The 15,611-nt window shown below is 51.9% G+C and overlaps 5 protein-coding genes across 5 annotated transcripts; 2 read left to right on the top strand and 3 right to left on the bottom strand.

Annotated features, from left to right (window-relative positions):
- The first annotated feature begins 1,291 nt into the window (after positions 1–1,291).
- On the top strand, positions 1,292–4,523 carry GUITHDRAFT_166088 (hypothetical protein). Its single transcript, XM_005822017.1, has 10 exons — positions 1,292–1,345; positions 1,791–1,847; positions 1,898–1,927; positions 1,978–2,013; positions 2,178–2,262; positions 2,309–2,413; positions 2,469–3,705; positions 3,840–3,887; positions 3,939–4,031; positions 4,338–4,523. The coding sequence occupies exons 1-10, from the start codon at positions 1,298–1,300 to the stop codon at positions 4,351–4,353; spliced, it is 1,755 nt and encodes a 584-aa protein (XP_005822074.1). The 5' UTR covers positions 1,292–1,297; the 3' UTR covers positions 4,354–4,523.
- Positions 4,524–5,746: 1,223 nt separating this feature from the next.
- GUITHDRAFT_90353 (hypothetical protein) lies at positions 5,747–6,792 on the bottom strand (the record flags this gene model as incomplete). The annotated part of the gene is made up of 2 exons (XM_005822016.1): positions 5,912–6,792; positions 5,747–5,788 (listed from the first exon to the last, which is right to left on the bottom strand). Exons 1-2 carry the CDS (start codon positions 6,575–6,577, stop codon positions 5,747–5,749), a joined length of 708 nt encoding a protein of 235 aa, XP_005822073.1. The 5' UTR covers positions 6,578–6,792.
- Positions 6,793–8,450: 1,658 nt separating this feature from the next.
- GUITHDRAFT_155585 (hypothetical protein) lies at positions 8,451–8,738 on the bottom strand. The gene is made up of 2 exons (XM_005822015.1): positions 8,722–8,738; positions 8,451–8,674 (listed from the first exon to the last, which is right to left on the bottom strand). The coding sequence occupies exons 1-2, from the start codon at positions 8,723–8,725 to the stop codon at positions 8,520–8,522; spliced, it is 159 nt and encodes a 52-aa protein (XP_005822072.1). The 5' UTR covers positions 8,726–8,738; the 3' UTR covers positions 8,451–8,519.
- A 1,108-nt stretch (positions 8,739–9,846) lies between these two features.
- Positions 9,847–10,425, top strand: GUITHDRAFT_155584 (hypothetical protein). The gene is made up of 3 exons (XM_005822014.1): positions 9,847–9,864; positions 10,102–10,162; positions 10,219–10,425. The coding sequence occupies exons 1-3, from the start codon at positions 9,862–9,864 to the stop codon at positions 10,371–10,373; spliced, it is 219 nt and encodes a 72-aa protein (XP_005822071.1). The 5' UTR covers positions 9,847–9,861; the 3' UTR covers positions 10,374–10,425.
- Positions 10,426–10,873: 448 nt separating this feature from the next.
- On the bottom strand, positions 10,874–14,786 carry GUITHDRAFT_166087 (hypothetical protein; the record flags this gene model as incomplete). Its single annotated transcript, XM_005822013.1, is given in 21 exon segments — positions 10,874–10,939; positions 10,990–11,731; positions 11,778–11,953; positions 12,241–12,288; positions 12,336–12,492; positions 12,548–12,654; positions 12,804–12,917; positions 13,066–13,147; positions 13,193–13,256; positions 13,281–13,315; positions 13,335–13,551; positions 13,627–13,680; positions 13,725–13,756; positions 13,823–13,878; positions 13,925–13,986; positions 14,040–14,079; positions 14,132–14,166; positions 14,211–14,381; positions 14,493–14,567; positions 14,618–14,658; positions 14,679–14,786. 19 exon segments carry the CDS (start codon positions 14,506–14,508, stop codon positions 10,874–10,876), a joined length of 2,274 nt encoding a protein of 757 aa, XP_005822070.1. The 5' UTR covers positions 14,509–14,567; positions 14,618–14,658; positions 14,679–14,786.
- Positions 14,787–15,611: the final 825 nt, after the last annotated feature.

Genomic DNA, 15,611 nt, shown 5'->3' with positions numbered 1-15,611 from the left:
GCTGGGTCTGAGAAGTAACGAAATGTAGGTGATCAATGGAGCAATCGACCAGAAAAGCAGAGGCGACTGAATGGGAAAGAGGAGGAAGGGTTAGGGATCAGATCCACTAGAGGAGACGCCAGGCAGGACATTTATAGACGGTGCGGGCCAGTGAACGGTATTCTGGGAGGGTACTAGGGTACTTCCCTGCACTTGTACCCTCGTGGAGACTATCATTGTAGGGGTCCTTCCAATGATGGGAGAACAAAGGGTGGGTACCCAACGGAGCCCCAGTGGTGTTCGTGAGGGGACTAGTAGTGATACCTCAGCGGGGGTAGGGTACACCAAAGTCAATCACAAGAAGTCAAAGGGTCCGAGGCAATGCTAGGACCTCCTACGGCGAGGTGGGTCATGGGGGCCTCAACTTACTCGTTGATGTTAACGTTCGATCGGTTAAGATAGCGGCTCCCGGAGCCTCGGACCCTCCGCCGGTCGTGAAAGTCACGTACCCTTGAGCGAGCCAAAAAAAAGCCGGCCTGAAGCTTCGGAAGTTCACTCAGTGCCGACTGACCCAGCCTGTGCCCGGCACGGTCCAACCGGACTCCGGGACTCAGCCAGACTCCGGCGGCCGGGCCCGCCCGACCGGGTGCCCGGCCGGGGCCCGGGGGGCCCGCCGGGGCGGCGGGTGACTCACTGATCAGTGCCTGGCTGCGGGGCCCGTTCCCCGGGCCCGGCAGGCCCAGTGGTCGGACTCCGGTGAGGGCCCGGGCCGGCCGCCGGGCCGAAACGGCTGGCGGCCGGGCCCGCGGGCCGCCGCGCCGGGCCCGGGTCACCGCGCCGTTGCGCCGGGCGTGCTTGGCACTGAAAGTGCAAGAACGTTATGAGCCTCGGTGTTTGCTGTCTCCCACCTACCCCTTTGAATTTCATACCCTCCCTATTGCCAGCTCAGTACCCTTAGAATATCAGATGGGTGATATCACCCACCATCGAAACCTGTTGTCATACCCTACCCCGTAATTTCTCACGACTCGTTGGATAATCAGAGGGTAGGGTTAATGCTAAAGGATGAATCGTTGGGCCTGCGTGGCATGCCTGATGGTTCAGAAGGGGTACTGAAAGACATATATGGGGTAGTAAGGGGTATTTGAGGGTAGGGGTGTATCATGATACCCACCTTTCTTCCCAGAAATCTTCTATTCAGAACACCGGTCCAAACAAGCTTTGCGAACGGTACCCCACATCGACATACCCCACCTGCCCCGTTCAACCACCCTCACCCCTCCCTGCACCAGTTCCATCCAGGTGGAGCCAGGCCAACATGGCAGCGGCAGCTCTGAGATGGACGGCAATCATGGCGGCGCTTGCGGTAAGAGGGAGGAGGAGAATTAAGCAAATGAAGAGAGGAGATAGCAAACAGCTGAAGAGTTGAGGAAACTGCATTGAGAGCCAGGAGGTGGGCGTAGGGAAGGTCAGGCCGATGAATTGTGAAAAATGGCAAGAGGGAAACTGGGCAGCCATACTTTCAGGCTGCTGCCTCAGGATTGAAACCACCTGTCTGAGAACAGCAAGGAAATCAAGTATTCCAGTACATTGTTCGCATACAGTAGGCAAAAGGGTTCTTCCGAAACTTGTAGTACAGAATGGTTATTCCTCAGTGGTGGAGCAAGCGGACTCGTGAAGTTCGCATTGTTTTTTTTATGCTTCTTGACGTGATATTGAAGTCCTTCCCTCCTCCGGGATTGTTAGAATTGTCCTTTGTTGATACAAGGATTATCTTTCGAGACCTTGATGTTCATTTTGTTTGATGGCAGGTTGTATTTGGCTCGAAATATCGTCGAGGGGATAATGTTCCTCTTTACGCGAACAAGGTAGATCACAGTTGTTGAATCAACATGCTGTACGTGACTTGTTCGGGTAGGTTGGACCCTATGGAAATCCTTCTGAACAAGTGAGCCTCGCTTACCATCCACCCCGCATTCTTGACCCCGGTTGTTCCAGTACGAGTACTATACCCTTCCTTTTTGCGCGCCCAAGGTATGTACTCCCAATTGTGACGTGAAGAAGGAGTAGTAGTCTAGACAGAAGGAGACCAGGGGACGAACACATCAAGGGAGTAAGATATGTAGGAAGTGAGGAGAGATGGTGATGGTGATGGCCAAGAAAAAGAAATCGAAGATGATAAAAATGGACGTTCGCAGGAAGAGGAGAGGAAACCTCATCATCTTGGGGAGATCCTTGTCGGAGACAGGATGATGAAGACGCTGTTTGCACTTCCCTTCTTGAGTAAGCTGATAGGACGAGTGGTATCTTCTGACGTGGTGACTTCTAGTTCCCTTCGAGTCCAGAACATTATGTTCCTATACTCTTAAGCCCAAGGAGATTGAGATGTTCCAGCGGGCAATTGACGAGGACTACTACTTCGAGTTTATCTATGGTAGCAAATGCTTCCTTGCGCCAGTGCCTGCTGTGAACGTTTTCTTGCTCATCAGATGACATTCCTCTTTGGGGCTTCATCGGCGACAAGTCTTCCGAGCTTGTGAACGGCGAGAACGTGACTATGTACAGTCTGTTCACCAACTACATCTTCACCATTGCACACAATGGTGAGGAGATCCTGGAGATAACCTGGGAACACGATCCAGAGCAGAACCTTGACATCACGGACTCGACGAATCCAATCGACGTTCACTTCATGTACTCCGCGAGGTGGGTTAAGTCTGTACACAAGACACGCGACCACGTGCTAGAGCACAAGGAGTCTCCGCATCAGCACCTTGAGATCCGATGGTTCTCAATCTTCAATTCCATCGTCACCGTCCTCCTGCTGACCGGCTTCCTTGCGACCATTCTGATGCGAGTGTTGAAGAACGACTTTGCTCGGTATGCGCACATGGAGGAGGAGACAGGGATGGATCAGGATGAGAGTGGCTGGAAGCTCGTCAATGGCGACGTCTTCAGGTTCCCCCAGCACAAGGAGCTTTTCGCTGCCGTCCTTGGCAATGGAGCTCAGCTGCTGTGCATGTGCCTTGGAGTGCTCTTCCTCGCATGCCTCGGGCCTTACACGAGGTACAACCGCGGGGCCCTGCTGGTAGCAGCCCTGCTGATCTTTGCGCTGACATCGGGCATAAATGGATATGTCGCCGGTAACCTTTACACCAAGATCGAGGGATCCAATTGGGTCTGGGCGCTTGTCACCTCTTACTTGCTCTTTCTTGGCCCCTTCTTCATAATGGCAACCTTCCTCAACTTTGTTGCAGTCGCCTACAACTCGTCGGCTGCTCTTCCCTTTGGAACCGTTGTCATTATTCTCCTCATCTTAACTCTCGTCAGCTTCCCTCTCAACATCGTTGGCGGAATCTCTGGGCGAAACTTCGCGGGCCCGTTTGAGGCTCCGTGCAGAACCAACAAACTTCCTCGAGAGATTCCTCCTCTCCACTGGCACAGACAGGCACCCTACCAGATGGTGATGGCTGGGTTCCTCCCCTTCAGCGCCATTTACATCGAGCTCTACTATGTCTTCGCCTCTGTGTGGGGCAGGCAGCTCTACTCCCTCTACGGGATCCTCCTCCTCGTCTTCCTTATCCTCATCATCGTTACCTCCTTCATCACCATCGCCTTGACATACTTCCAGCTGGCGGTGGAGGACTACAGGTGGTGGTGGAGGAGCATCTTCAGCGGAGGATCGACAGGCTTCTTTATCTTTGCCTATTGCTTCTATTACTTCCGGTACCTCTTCTTTTTCCTCCTGGCTGCTGTTTCGCTTTCCCCCGTTTCGGTTGCTTCCTTCTTGTGGACTGTCCTTTCTTGCTCCTTCGTCGACCTATTCGTCATTCTGTTGCCCCTGACCTGACATCTTGCAGGTTCAAAGCTCATATGACAGGTTTCATGCAAACTTCCTTCTTCTTTGGGTGAGAGGACGAGGAGGGAGGGAAGATTTCAGCGCCTGATGCTAGTGCTAGGTACATGAGCATGGTCTGCTATGGCGCTTTCCTCATGCTCGGAACTGTTGGTTTCTTCTCTGCCCTCGCCTTTGTCCGCTACATCTACCGCTGGTCAGTACCTGCCAACATCCCCACTCTCTACATCTGCATCTGCCTCAACATCCACCGCTCTTCTCTCCCTTATCTCCAGCTTTGCCATCAATTCCTCTTTCCCAATCCCTGTTCCTCTTTCTCTGTTTTCCCTGCTGCATCATCCTTTCTAGTTCCTTGTGGTGCGTGAATCCTCGTTTTGCATGCTCGTGCTTGTTGCTTGTTTTCTCCTCCTCTGATTATTCTTGGCTCTCTCCCGCTGCCTGTTTACCATCCTCCACGCTCTTCCTTCAAGTTTCGCATGTGCTTCAACTTACTTCTCTGCAGCATCAAGTGCGATTGATTTCACTGGCATCTGCTGCCTCCTCCACTCTCCCAGCTGGTGTACAACAAACATCCCGCAAACTTTCGGATTTCAGCTGCCGACTGCCAACGTCATTTCAAGTTGCCTGTCACACCCCAAGCTGCTAGTAGGCTTGACCACTCTTCTTTAACAAAATCAAGTGTAATCCCCTCCTGCCGCATTTCTTTCCTGCTCCTGCTCCTGCTCCTGCTCCTGCTCCTGCTCCTGCTCCTGCTCCTGCTCCTGCTCCTGCTCCTGCTCCTGCTCCTCTCGTAGTCATCTATCACTGTCGCGTGTGCTTGCAATTGCCGTGGACTTGTCCGCACTGCTTGCACAGCGGCCTGCGAGGTGAGGAACATAAGAAGGTACGGCTAGTTTGGGTGAAGAGAGACGAGCAGAGGAAGTGCAGGAGGGATAACGCTCAAGAACGAGAGGATGGGACTGAGAAGGACAAGGGAGGAGAAGCAAAGAGGAGCGAAGGAGGAGGGCAGCAGAATCAACCTGCCATCTGCTGTGTGCGACTTCTTCATCGCTTTCCTCATGTGCTTGGGCAGTCGCTGAGATTCACTCGATGAGGCAGGCACGGGAAAGCAAGTCGAACCTTGCGGAGAGGATCGAACGAGTCTCTCATGTTGGCAGGCAGCTGCTCCACATTCTTGCACAACCTGCAGGGGAGAACGGAAGGAGAGAGCAGGAGGAGGAGCATGAGAAGCAAGAAGAAGAGCAGGAGTAGCATAAAGAAGAGAAGGATAAGGTGGAGCAGTTGCAGGAGGAGGAGAAGGAGAAGGAACAATATGAAGATTTGACAGAGGATGGAAAGTGAGAAAGAACGAATTCATGAGAGTTAGTGACAAGTCCAACCGCAGGGACAGATGATTCCTAGAGAGAGCCAAGGATTCTGATCGTGAATACTGGATAGATGAGAATGGGGAGTAAAGAGGAGAAGGGAGAAAGGTCTAAAGAGAGTAATAGGACGAGAAAGACAAAGTAGTGGAAGGAAAGCGAGGAGATTTGAAGAGAGTAGTAAGAAGAGAACGATGATGCGGTTCAAGGACAGAGAGGAGGGTAGCTGGGATTATATCATCACCGGCAGTTTGTCTTGTCAAACATTTTTTCTGCCATCCACCAGGTGTGAACCTGATTGGGCTGAATGATGGGACTGTTTTCATTACAGTTAGACGATGAGAAGCAAGCAAAGGACAAAAGCGAAGGAGAGACATTGAGGGGGTCCGCAGGTAGATCAAAAATTGTAGGCACATCACAAATCGAGCAAGAGAGCGGGCAGGAGGGAGGAGGGGAGGGGAGGGACAGACAAAGAGGGGGGGGAGGGGGGAGTTGGAGGGGGAGCTGAAAAAAGTGTGGTGGGACCGAGCAGAGGAGAGACAGGAAGAACTCACCGTGTCTCGACGTACCAGAAGCTCACATAAGGGGCTGTCTTATGCTCTCCACTCTTACGTATCTGGCACAACCTCCATCAGGGCTCTGCTCCTTGTGCTCTTCACTTCATCCATGCTCTCCCCACATCTGCTTTTCCTCCTTCTCTAGCTCGTTTGCTCACCTGGCCCTGCGCGTTGGCCACGTGCTTGGGGCTCTCATAGACGTAGCGACCAGGAGGCGTGAGAAACATGGGGAGGCGGCCGCGAAGGGAGGAGGAGAAGTAGTCCTTGGTGTAGACGTAGTTAGGCACGAGGAGAAGCCAGGGCTTGTCGTTGACGCTGAGCCAGCGGAGGAAGCGAGGGATGTGGTCGAGGGAGTAAGGAGGGTTGGTGACGACCATGTCGTGCTCGGGGATTCTCTTGCTCTTCACCATCTCATAGAAGTCTTCGTTCTTGTTGTAGACGTTGGTGAAGCCCAGGCTGGCCAGGTGTCGCTTCATGGAGCCCGTGCAGAAGAAAGGGTCGTAGATGCGTAGCTCCGACGGCTTCTTGCTCGCTGCCTCTGCCATCTTGTGAAGCAGCGGCAGGATGTGTTCATATGCTTCTCTTGGCGTCTCCGCGTGGTCAGCGTCGGTCGTTTCAAATGAGTGTCGTACAAGCGCTGGTTGCGATGTCGGGGACTCGACACCTTCTCTTGTCCTGTTATGAGAATCTTCGTCCTCTTCGCTCTCGCTGCTCTGCTTCTTCTGCTTCTTCTTCAGATTCTTCTGCTTGTCTCTTTTTATTTTCTTTCTCTCTGTCTCTTCTTCTGAATCCTTGTCATTGCTTCCATCGTCTTCCTCCTCCATCGTCTCTTTCTTCTTGTTCTTCTTCTTATCCTTCTTCTCAATCTTGACTTGCACAGATACATCCTTGTCTTCTGTGTACGTTTTCAATTCAGAAGACTCCTTTTTCTTCTTTTTCTTCTTCTTATCCTTCGTCTGCTCATTGACCTCCTCCTCCACCACCTCCTGACTGTCTTGCACGATCTTAAGTTTTCTCTGAGCCTTTTGCTTCTTCTTTTCCTTCTTCGACCTCAACATTTGATCGGACTCGGAATCATTCAGCGCGCCAGGTTTCAGTGAGTCGGAATCCCTTTCCATCCCAGTCTTACCCTTCACATGTTCTTCGGAATCGTCGTCGATTCTTTTCCGTTTCTTGCTCGAATCCTTGGTCTTCATCTCAGAGCTTTCAGCCGGCGGGACAAGGCCTCCACGCCGTCCACCAGAGAGGCTGCGTGGAGGTGAACCAGAGACAGAGGACTGTGAGAGGAGGGGAAGGAGTAGGATTAGGAGGAGGAGGAGGAGACGGTCGAGTGACTGCGACACTTCTGTTGGTTGCGAGGTATCAGGAAAATGACTAATGAGGGAGGATGCGAGGCAGCGTCTCCACGTTGCGAGGACACGGGGGCAGTCGGAGGCGTTCACGACCTGCACTGATGAGCAATATCAGCTACAGGATACTCCAATAAGAACTGCCACGAAATTGAAGGCACAGAGCTAGAGAAAGAAAGCAAGAAAGGTGAAGAATTGTGTTGGCGGTGTTGACAGTAATGGTAATGGAGTTGGTGGCGTGAAGATCTGGATAATGGCGTGGATGATGATGAGGATATTGCATATGAGCAGGAGCAGGAGCAGGAGCAGGAGCAGGAGCAGGAGCAGGAGCATTAGCAGGAGCAGGAGCATTAGCATTAGCAGGAGCAGGAGCAGGAGCAGGAGCAGGAGCAGGAGCAGGAGCAGGAGCAGGTTGGGGGGCTTGCGCGGTTATGGTGGAAGCGACTTGAGAGGAGATCCGACTGGCCTCATGGCTTCCCCCGTCCTCCATGCACATGTTGATACACTTGTTCTAGTTCTACAGTCACTTGACTCAGTGACCTCGCCAACCTGGGCCCGGCCGGGCCCCGGCCCCGGCCCATACCGTGGCATGACTCGGGATACTTGACTCGGAGTGAAATGCGGCCAGCCTGAGGCCGCCTCAGAGTGGCAGCCTGTGCGGCCGTACTGGCTGTAGGCTTCAAAGTTAAGTTAAAACTAACAGTGCCAGGGACGGTACGCGGCGCCCGGTACTAGGCTGAGGTACCGTACGCCGCTGCACGGCGGCCGCAGTCTTTCTGCAGTACGGTATTCCCGAGTCACTGAGTCCCAGGGCCCCCTGCCGCAGTGCCAGGCTGAAACCCGCCGGGCTTCGGTGAAGGGCCGTCCGCCGGTTCAACGGTTCCTGGCAACGGTTTCAGTGCCGCCGGTACCGTACTACTGAGTTTTGCCCGGCGGCGGCCCGGCGACCGTAAGTAGGCTACGTCACTGTGACTCCGATCACGGAGGGGGAGCCTGGAGGCGGCAACTTATTTAATAGTCGAGTCCGAGTCCGAGTCAGATCATCCGCTGCCGCGTACACTGCCGTGACCGTGATGATACTAGTGGTACTACAAACTTAAATCTTCCAATCACGATCATAGTAGGAGACCCTGACACTGTAAGTTTCAACTTTCAGCAGGTCTAGCGGACGGTTGCTTGTGACCGTTCAGCATGACTAGGTTGATCATACTGAGGTGACTAGAGCCTCAGTGAGGAGTCTAGGGGGATGATATGTGACACAATGAGTCGCAGCAAATCGAATTTGTGGACTCTGCGACTTGACGGGAACAGGGCCAAAGGTTATCTCAGAACATAACATCTCACAAATCATGTAACGAAATTTATATGAAGTACATAGCGTCTCAAATACAAGACTTGACGACTGACATTTTCAGTCTTACAAGATGGCAACCTGAGACTTGTACCAGTGAGCAGGAGGAGGAACGGTGTATCCAAGTCCAGCCTTGGAGGGATCAGCGAACATCACAGCGAGCTCGCCAGGAGGAGGCAAGCAGCTGGTCTCGGATCCGCCGACGCAGTTGTGGACGGCAGCTGCGACTGAGTTACACCCGCAAAATAGTAAGCAGTGCCATTTGTACCCATGTTGTTGGTGATTTCAGGGCCAGCTCCGAGAGCAGCAAGAGGGACAATCTTGAAGAGCATACTGCAAGCAAGGTTCATGGAATGACCACACGCACAACATGACAACATAATGTTCCCTCTTCCTACCACAGTCATTCTTGCAATGCACAGGTGTATCGTGGCATAAATGTGGCACTTGTAATGTCCCTTCTCTTCAAAACTCAGCACTGTTCATTCTGCAACGAGCATTCCTCGCTCCCTCCGCATCTCATCCGAACAATCCGACCTCCATCGCAGTCATCAATGTATTTGAGTTGTGTTTTCATCAATTGATTGGATCCTGGGCGTGCTTAATCGGACATTCTATTCCTCCTTCTATCCTCCCTCCACTCTCCTTCATCCCTTCGCTCCCTCCCGCTGTCTCATTTCGACTTCCCGCCGCCATCTCCTTGACTCTTCGCTGTTTCTTCGGTGTATCACCCACCCCTCAGGTGCAAACTACCCTACCGCTGTATTAGCCAAGGGTACCCACCCAATCGCTCGCTCGCGCTCGGTCTCAGTGAATTGCCCCTTTGAAAAAATAACACCCAGGGGTACCCCACCACGGGCATGGTTTTACTTCCTGTATAACCCCACCCTACCATCCCACTCCTCCACCCCCACCACCGATTTGATATCGTACTACCCTATAGAATATGGGTACAGATGTTGCTCAGAGGCGATGTGGGTTTAAAATCTAGAACTAAATAAAATATTTTAATCTGTACGACAACAGGTAAATTTTCTTAAGATTTGTGTACCATCAACAATAGACTAATAGATATTTCTTGTACCCACCTACAGATAGCGATTGAAGGTTAGTGGGGGGGTAGGGGTAGTCATTGGGGGGAGGAGCAGGTTTCACGGTCAATTTTCTCCCTAAACCCTCTAAACCCTAAACCCTAAACTCGGTGTCGGAGATTCGAAGCCCAGGGGTGGGTATGTCAAAATGATGGGGTCCTTTTCAACCCAACGATAATGACTTGCTCAAAGGTGGGGTACTATTTGGGGACATTATGGGGTCCAAAAAGTTGAAACAATCCAAGAGGGAGGGGTAGGTATGAACGTGGGGTACAAGAACACTGACTCTTCGGCGTGTACGAATCGTCAGGTCTACAATGGTGAGCAGAGGAACGCGCCGGAGCGACGGAGGGAGGGAGGGAGGGAGTCTTGTCGGAGATGAAAGTTGTGAAATGTGATGGTTTGAGTCCTTGCATGCGCTCATCTCCAAACTGTTCGCCTTCTGCTGTACCTGCTCGCCTTCTTTCGATGATTGTCATTTCTGACCTTCGGTGCCGGAGCTGTCTGTTTCGAGTTCGATCCATTTGCGTCTGTTTTCTAATTTCTATGAAACTCAGATCTTCGCTCTCGTCCCACTTTCTGCTCTCGGTGCCGGACCTGAGATCACCAACAACATGTGTAAGTGAATTAATTGGTTGCGCTTTCTAATTTTCTCGTGAACTTGTTTCGTTTAGATGCTCCCCACAACTGCGTTGGTGGATCTGAGACCTCCTGCCTTCCTTCCCCGGGAGAGCTCAGTGGCATGTTCGCTGATCCTTCCAAGGCTGGTATGGGATACACCGTTCCTGCTCCTTCCCACTGGTACAGGGGAACTGCCGCCTTTCTCTAAGTCTGAGAACCTCAAAACCACAAAGCGTGATTGGGATTGAAATGCCAAGTTGATCTTGAATTGTCTCTCCTCCCAAACAGCTAGCAGATTCACATGATCACAGTGGATGTTGTTGTCTCACAGTGGATGTTGTTGTCTCACTTGATCTCTGGTGCTTTTTTTTTCAGCCATCCAGTCAGAACTGCCTCACTACTCAGCCATGTATAACACTGAGCGCGACTTGGTTTTAGAGGGTGAGACATGGGAATTATTTCCCCGACAAGACCAGGTAGCCGTAGCGCTATGCTGCCACGTCACGAAGAAGATTGTTAAGCTTCGTAGGGCAACATTTTTCGGTGTGCAGCCGCCAGCAGATAAGGGAAAGGAAGTGACCGGTTCCTTGACCCTTCACAACCACGTGTCTTGATCCTTCACAACGTGTCTTGATCCTTAACTACGTGTCTTGATCCTTAACTTAGTGTCTTGATCCTACTAGCTCCTTTGCTTGGATTGTCAGATCTTTAGATGTTCTCACTTACAACGATGTGCATGTCCTCTCCAATTTCCCACGTCATCCTGAAAGCCGCCTGTAGTGCGTCGGTGAGGTCACCACTGCATAGCACCCTCACGGACATACCCTCATCTGCCGCAACTTCTTCCTGGAGTCGAAAAAGGTCGACTGCATCCTCCGAGCCCACACTTTCTCTCTCCAGCGTTGCATTACACCAGTACTGTTAGCGAGGCTCTTGGCCATCGCCTCATACTCTCCCAACCCTCTCGCCACAAGCTCTCCCACACCCAACGCGAGCAAGAAGCTGCTAGGTGGGCGGCTTGAGAACGATTCGCGAGGGAAAGTGAGGACAGGAAGCCCCGCCCACAGAGCGTCTAGGGCTGTAGAGTGAGCAGAGTATGAGTCCGTGTCGAGGAAGAGATCAGCAGACGCCAAACGATGCAGGTGAGCCTCCTTGCTCGGGATCTGCCGGACAAAGACAAGAGAGGAAGCAGATAGACCTGCTCGAGCTGCCGCAGCCTTCAAGTTCGCCTCCAGAAGCTCGTGCTCCTCATGCGAGTTCTGCCCCTGCCTGAGCCTGATGCTGCCCTGAGAGGTGCGAAGGATGCGGGTCCATGCCAGCCACATGTGCTCTTCTATGCGGTCGGGACTGACCTGCGAGTCAAAGAGCGGAAACTCGCGCTCTGAGCTGCGACGAGGAGCATCAGCATTCCAGTCGGAGAAGCAATTGAGCTCGGGGGCGTAGAAGTGGTAGGAGGGGCTGAGGTAGACGAGGTGCTCGCTGTACAAGGAGCGGAGTTCAGGGGGCGCGACGACCTTGTCAGCAAGCATGTAACGGACAGAGTCGCTCCCCATGGTGTCTGCAAACCTGCATAAGAGTCAGAGAAGTGAGACGAGTCTGGAGGCTGATGGACCCTTGAAAGTGCATGACAACTGGGGCGAGGTCGAGGGCGAGCAGACGAAACCGACTGCCGCGAGTGTGCCCTCCCAACTCAATCACAAGGTCCAGGCGCAGCTGCTGGATTTCTATCGCAGCCCTCTCGTCGTCTAGGTGGCCAACTCGAAGAAACACGTCGACTGTTTGCTCGACCTGGTTTGGTTTGTAAGATACATTCGAGAACAATGGAGAGGAGAGGAGAGGAGAGGAGAGGAGAGGAGAGGAGAGGAGAGGAGAGGAGAGGAGAGGAGAGGAGAGGAGAGGAGAGGAGAGGAGAGGAGACGCGTAGAGAGGGGAGATTGAAAAATGTTGTACAATGTAAACCAAGGATAGATTTAGGGTTTCGGAAGGAACACAGACGCCCATCATGAGAGCAAGAGGAACTCTCGTAAAACACCGCACGAAAGACTGGGGGAAAGGAAGCAGATCCCTGCCAGCACCTCTCTTGCAACATGATCGACATCCTGAGTCAAAGAGATCGCGAACACCTACAAGGAGTGAACGAGAGAGAGGGGGCGAGGAGAGAGCACGAGACCTGAAAGTCCTGAAGCCACGTCATCTCACTTCTCGCTGCCTTGAAAAAGTCGGACATGATGTACCCCATGGGGTGACTGCGAAAGTCGGCGGACAAGAAGCCGATCTTCAACTTTCTGATCGCAAACGTCTCAAGGTCCCTTATTCGTTCTCCATTCCTAGTAGTGCCTCGTCAGCTCGCATCGGAGCTCAACGACTGACAACCTCCGTAACCTTGACCCCAACGTCGATTCCACCATCCGGGTAGCAGCGAGTTGCTTGTCGAGGGTGAACTTTCTGTAGAAGAAAAGTCTGTCGAGAGGCGTCCCGATGTTCAACATCTGCACCATTGCAGTTACTCGAATGTCATCGCGAGTAGAGCAGAGGTCGCTTGTACAAGCAGAGTGAAAGGATTGACGGTCGGGGGCCGACCTTGTTTGACCTACACCAAAATCAATCTCTTCACGGTAACATATTTCAGTCATGGAACCTGCTCTGAGACCAGCCGGAGAATTTCTCGTCGACCCTCCTCGATGTTTGTGAAATTACAGACGATCATTTGCAGCTGCAGCCTCCTGACCTGGAAGACTCTCAGCATGAAAACCTGAAGGAGACAATCTGCACGTGGAGATCGCAGAAATTCGGATTCATTCTCAACCCAGCAGCCACAACTCCAAGTGCATGCTGATGCTCTCCGAGCTGTCGGTCAAGGCCCGTCATCTTCCAGGTAATGGAACGTTTGCTGCCTCTACCTGCCACGAAGCATGTGCGATATGATTCATTGCAATCAATGCGTTGTTGCCCGTCAGTCCGTCATTGAGAGCCTCTTGTAGGCTACAAGTTGTCATGAGGAGATGTTTGAAAAGCAGCGCCACTTACTATCTCTTGCACAGCTTCCACACAGCAGAAGTTTCATTCTTGATCCCACTTCGCGATTGAGTGACTGAAACAGCTGTATAGACGATACCTGTCCGCACTGGAAAAGTAGACCATTCCCAGCAGCTGTCAAGCTGTGTCATACTTCGGCGTGTTTACACAAGTATTATTTGCCAGCTTCGACTCCGGATTGTTATTTTCCAGCTTGATGGACTTGAGCAACATGGAGGCCTTTATGTTCAACTTCAGATTGGAATACTTTTGTCCGCTGATGTTACGGCAGCATCCCAGTCGTGAAGGTCCGACAAAGCCTTTCCTCTGCAAGGGGTCACTGAAAGCTTCGAACCGAATCAGTCTCAAACCTATGGAGATACATGTGAGCGTTGTCTACAAACACCAAGAGTCAGCCGATGAAAGGTCCAAACCACCGCCATCACTTGGATGCAATCTGATTCCTTTCTTCAGAACTCGCTCTGAATCTCTTGAACGGCCTTTCTCTTTAGTCACCCTAATCGTCGCTCAAGTACATCCCTACCCGCCAAGTGCAGAAACCATCCAGCTCCATTCCTTCCCCACGGCGTGAGAACTCAACTTAATCTGAAGAGAGTAGAAACGCTTGTGCCTGACACTCACCAAGCAGCTGTGTTGGTTGGATCCAGCTTGGTTGCTTTCACTGCGAACTTAGCAGCCTAGTTGTGACGTCAATCATGGATGACATGGTTTTCGTGTCGATACTTTCTCCCTTTCATTCAAATGATTGTAGCAGGAAGCCACGGCCAGTAACGGGGCTGAGATGTCTTCACGCACAAACACGTGTCAACAATACCCGGCAAGAAAGCTTCTTAGCTACCAGGCCGAATCTTCGCCTCTATCTTGAAATACGTGATAGCCTAGAAGCGAAGCTCAACCTCCTCCTCATCATCCTCATCAGTTGCAGTGCACCTCTTGGTATCTCTGCATATCCTGGAGCACCTGACCTAAGATAGTCTGAGCGACAGGACTCACGATCTGACCGAGTTACCCAGGTTGTGATAGGCCTCGAAATATTTTGGAGAAATTCTCGTCGCCTCCAGGAAGAATTCTATGAGACGACAAGGTAAAATTTTCAAGGGCATGAAATTCGAGACACCAGGTTTGAATACGTGTAGAAAATTTGAGATGAAGGAAAGTAAACACCTCTCGCAGCTTCTGACTTATGCAAGTTATGATGTGATATGTGCGCGAGGTTGTGGCAAGCGATGGAGTAGGGCTCCAACACACTGAAGCACAAGGTTTGCATCGCAAGGGTTGACCTCTCATCTACCTGCTGTCTCCATCATTCACCTTGTTCCGGAAAACCTCGATCGCTTGTTTGTATGCGGTTTCAGCTTCCGCATACCTGACAGCGGTAAGACATGATGTCATGGAGAGGATTTCAATAAGAGTCACCTTTGAGTCTGGTGAAGGTCGAAAGCTTCTTTGAGAGCATTCTTGAGGATCAGTCAGTGACTTGACTTGTTTGCTTCATGGGCATCACTCGTGTAGAATGCCGCTTCTTCTTCGCGCTCGTCAGGGCCAGCAGGAGCACGACCAGGAGCTTTCTTAACACTACCACCATCATTCATCAGCTCCTACGAGCTTCATCTCTCCATTACCCCGGCAAGGCAGTCCCTGACCCCCGACTGACTTCATGTCAAGAGACGCATGCGCTCTTCCACGGCGAGGAGGCATGCCTCGTGGCCGTCATGAAAGATCCGCACCTGCACTTGCAAGTTTGTACCACAACAGCGACAACCGATCACTTGCAAGTTTGTGCCACAACAGCGACAACCGATCACTTGCAAGTTTGTACCACAACAGCGACAACCGATCACTTGCAAGTTTGTACCACAACAGCGACAACCGATCACTCTCAGATAGGAAACTTGTCTGCAGAAGTCTTCATGTCTCTTGTTCCATCATCTTCCTCTCTTCTTCTCCCCTCTGTTCCTCGCCCTCCCCACCTCCCTCCCCTATCCCGCCATGCTCTTGGAGCTGATCTGCCTGGGTTTGTGGGATCACTCATCGCCCTCCTTCCCAACCAAACAGATAGTGAAGCAGTAGTGAAGATTCAGTAGAAGATTTCCGACATGGCGGAGTAGCTACCAGTGTGAGCAGAAGAGAGGAAGAGAGGACACGAGAAGACGAGGAGAAGGGCTGAGATCGAGGTGACGGCAGTCAATCAGTTGTGAAGATGATCATGCGAGAGTTATGCTTCTCTTGCCGCTCAGTGTGAGCTCAGCCTCGAGTTGTGAATCTTACTTCAATCTTTGCAGATGAGCATTTAATGATGTAACCAGACTTGTCAGCCGCTGAGGTTGTTTTGAGGCAACAAGAGGCTCAATGGGCAAGTACAGACAAGTGAAAGAACGTGCAAAGCTGCAACAGAAGAAAGAGAGGAACA

This window comes from Guillardia theta, assembly GCF_000315625.1.
Source record: "Guillardia theta CCMP2712 unplaced genomic scaffold GUITHscaffold_133, whole genome shotgun sequence".
Lineage (NCBI taxonomy): Eukaryota > Cryptophyceae > Pyrenomonadales > Geminigeraceae > Guillardia > Guillardia theta.
This window is presented reverse-complemented; position numbering and strand designations above follow the sequence as displayed.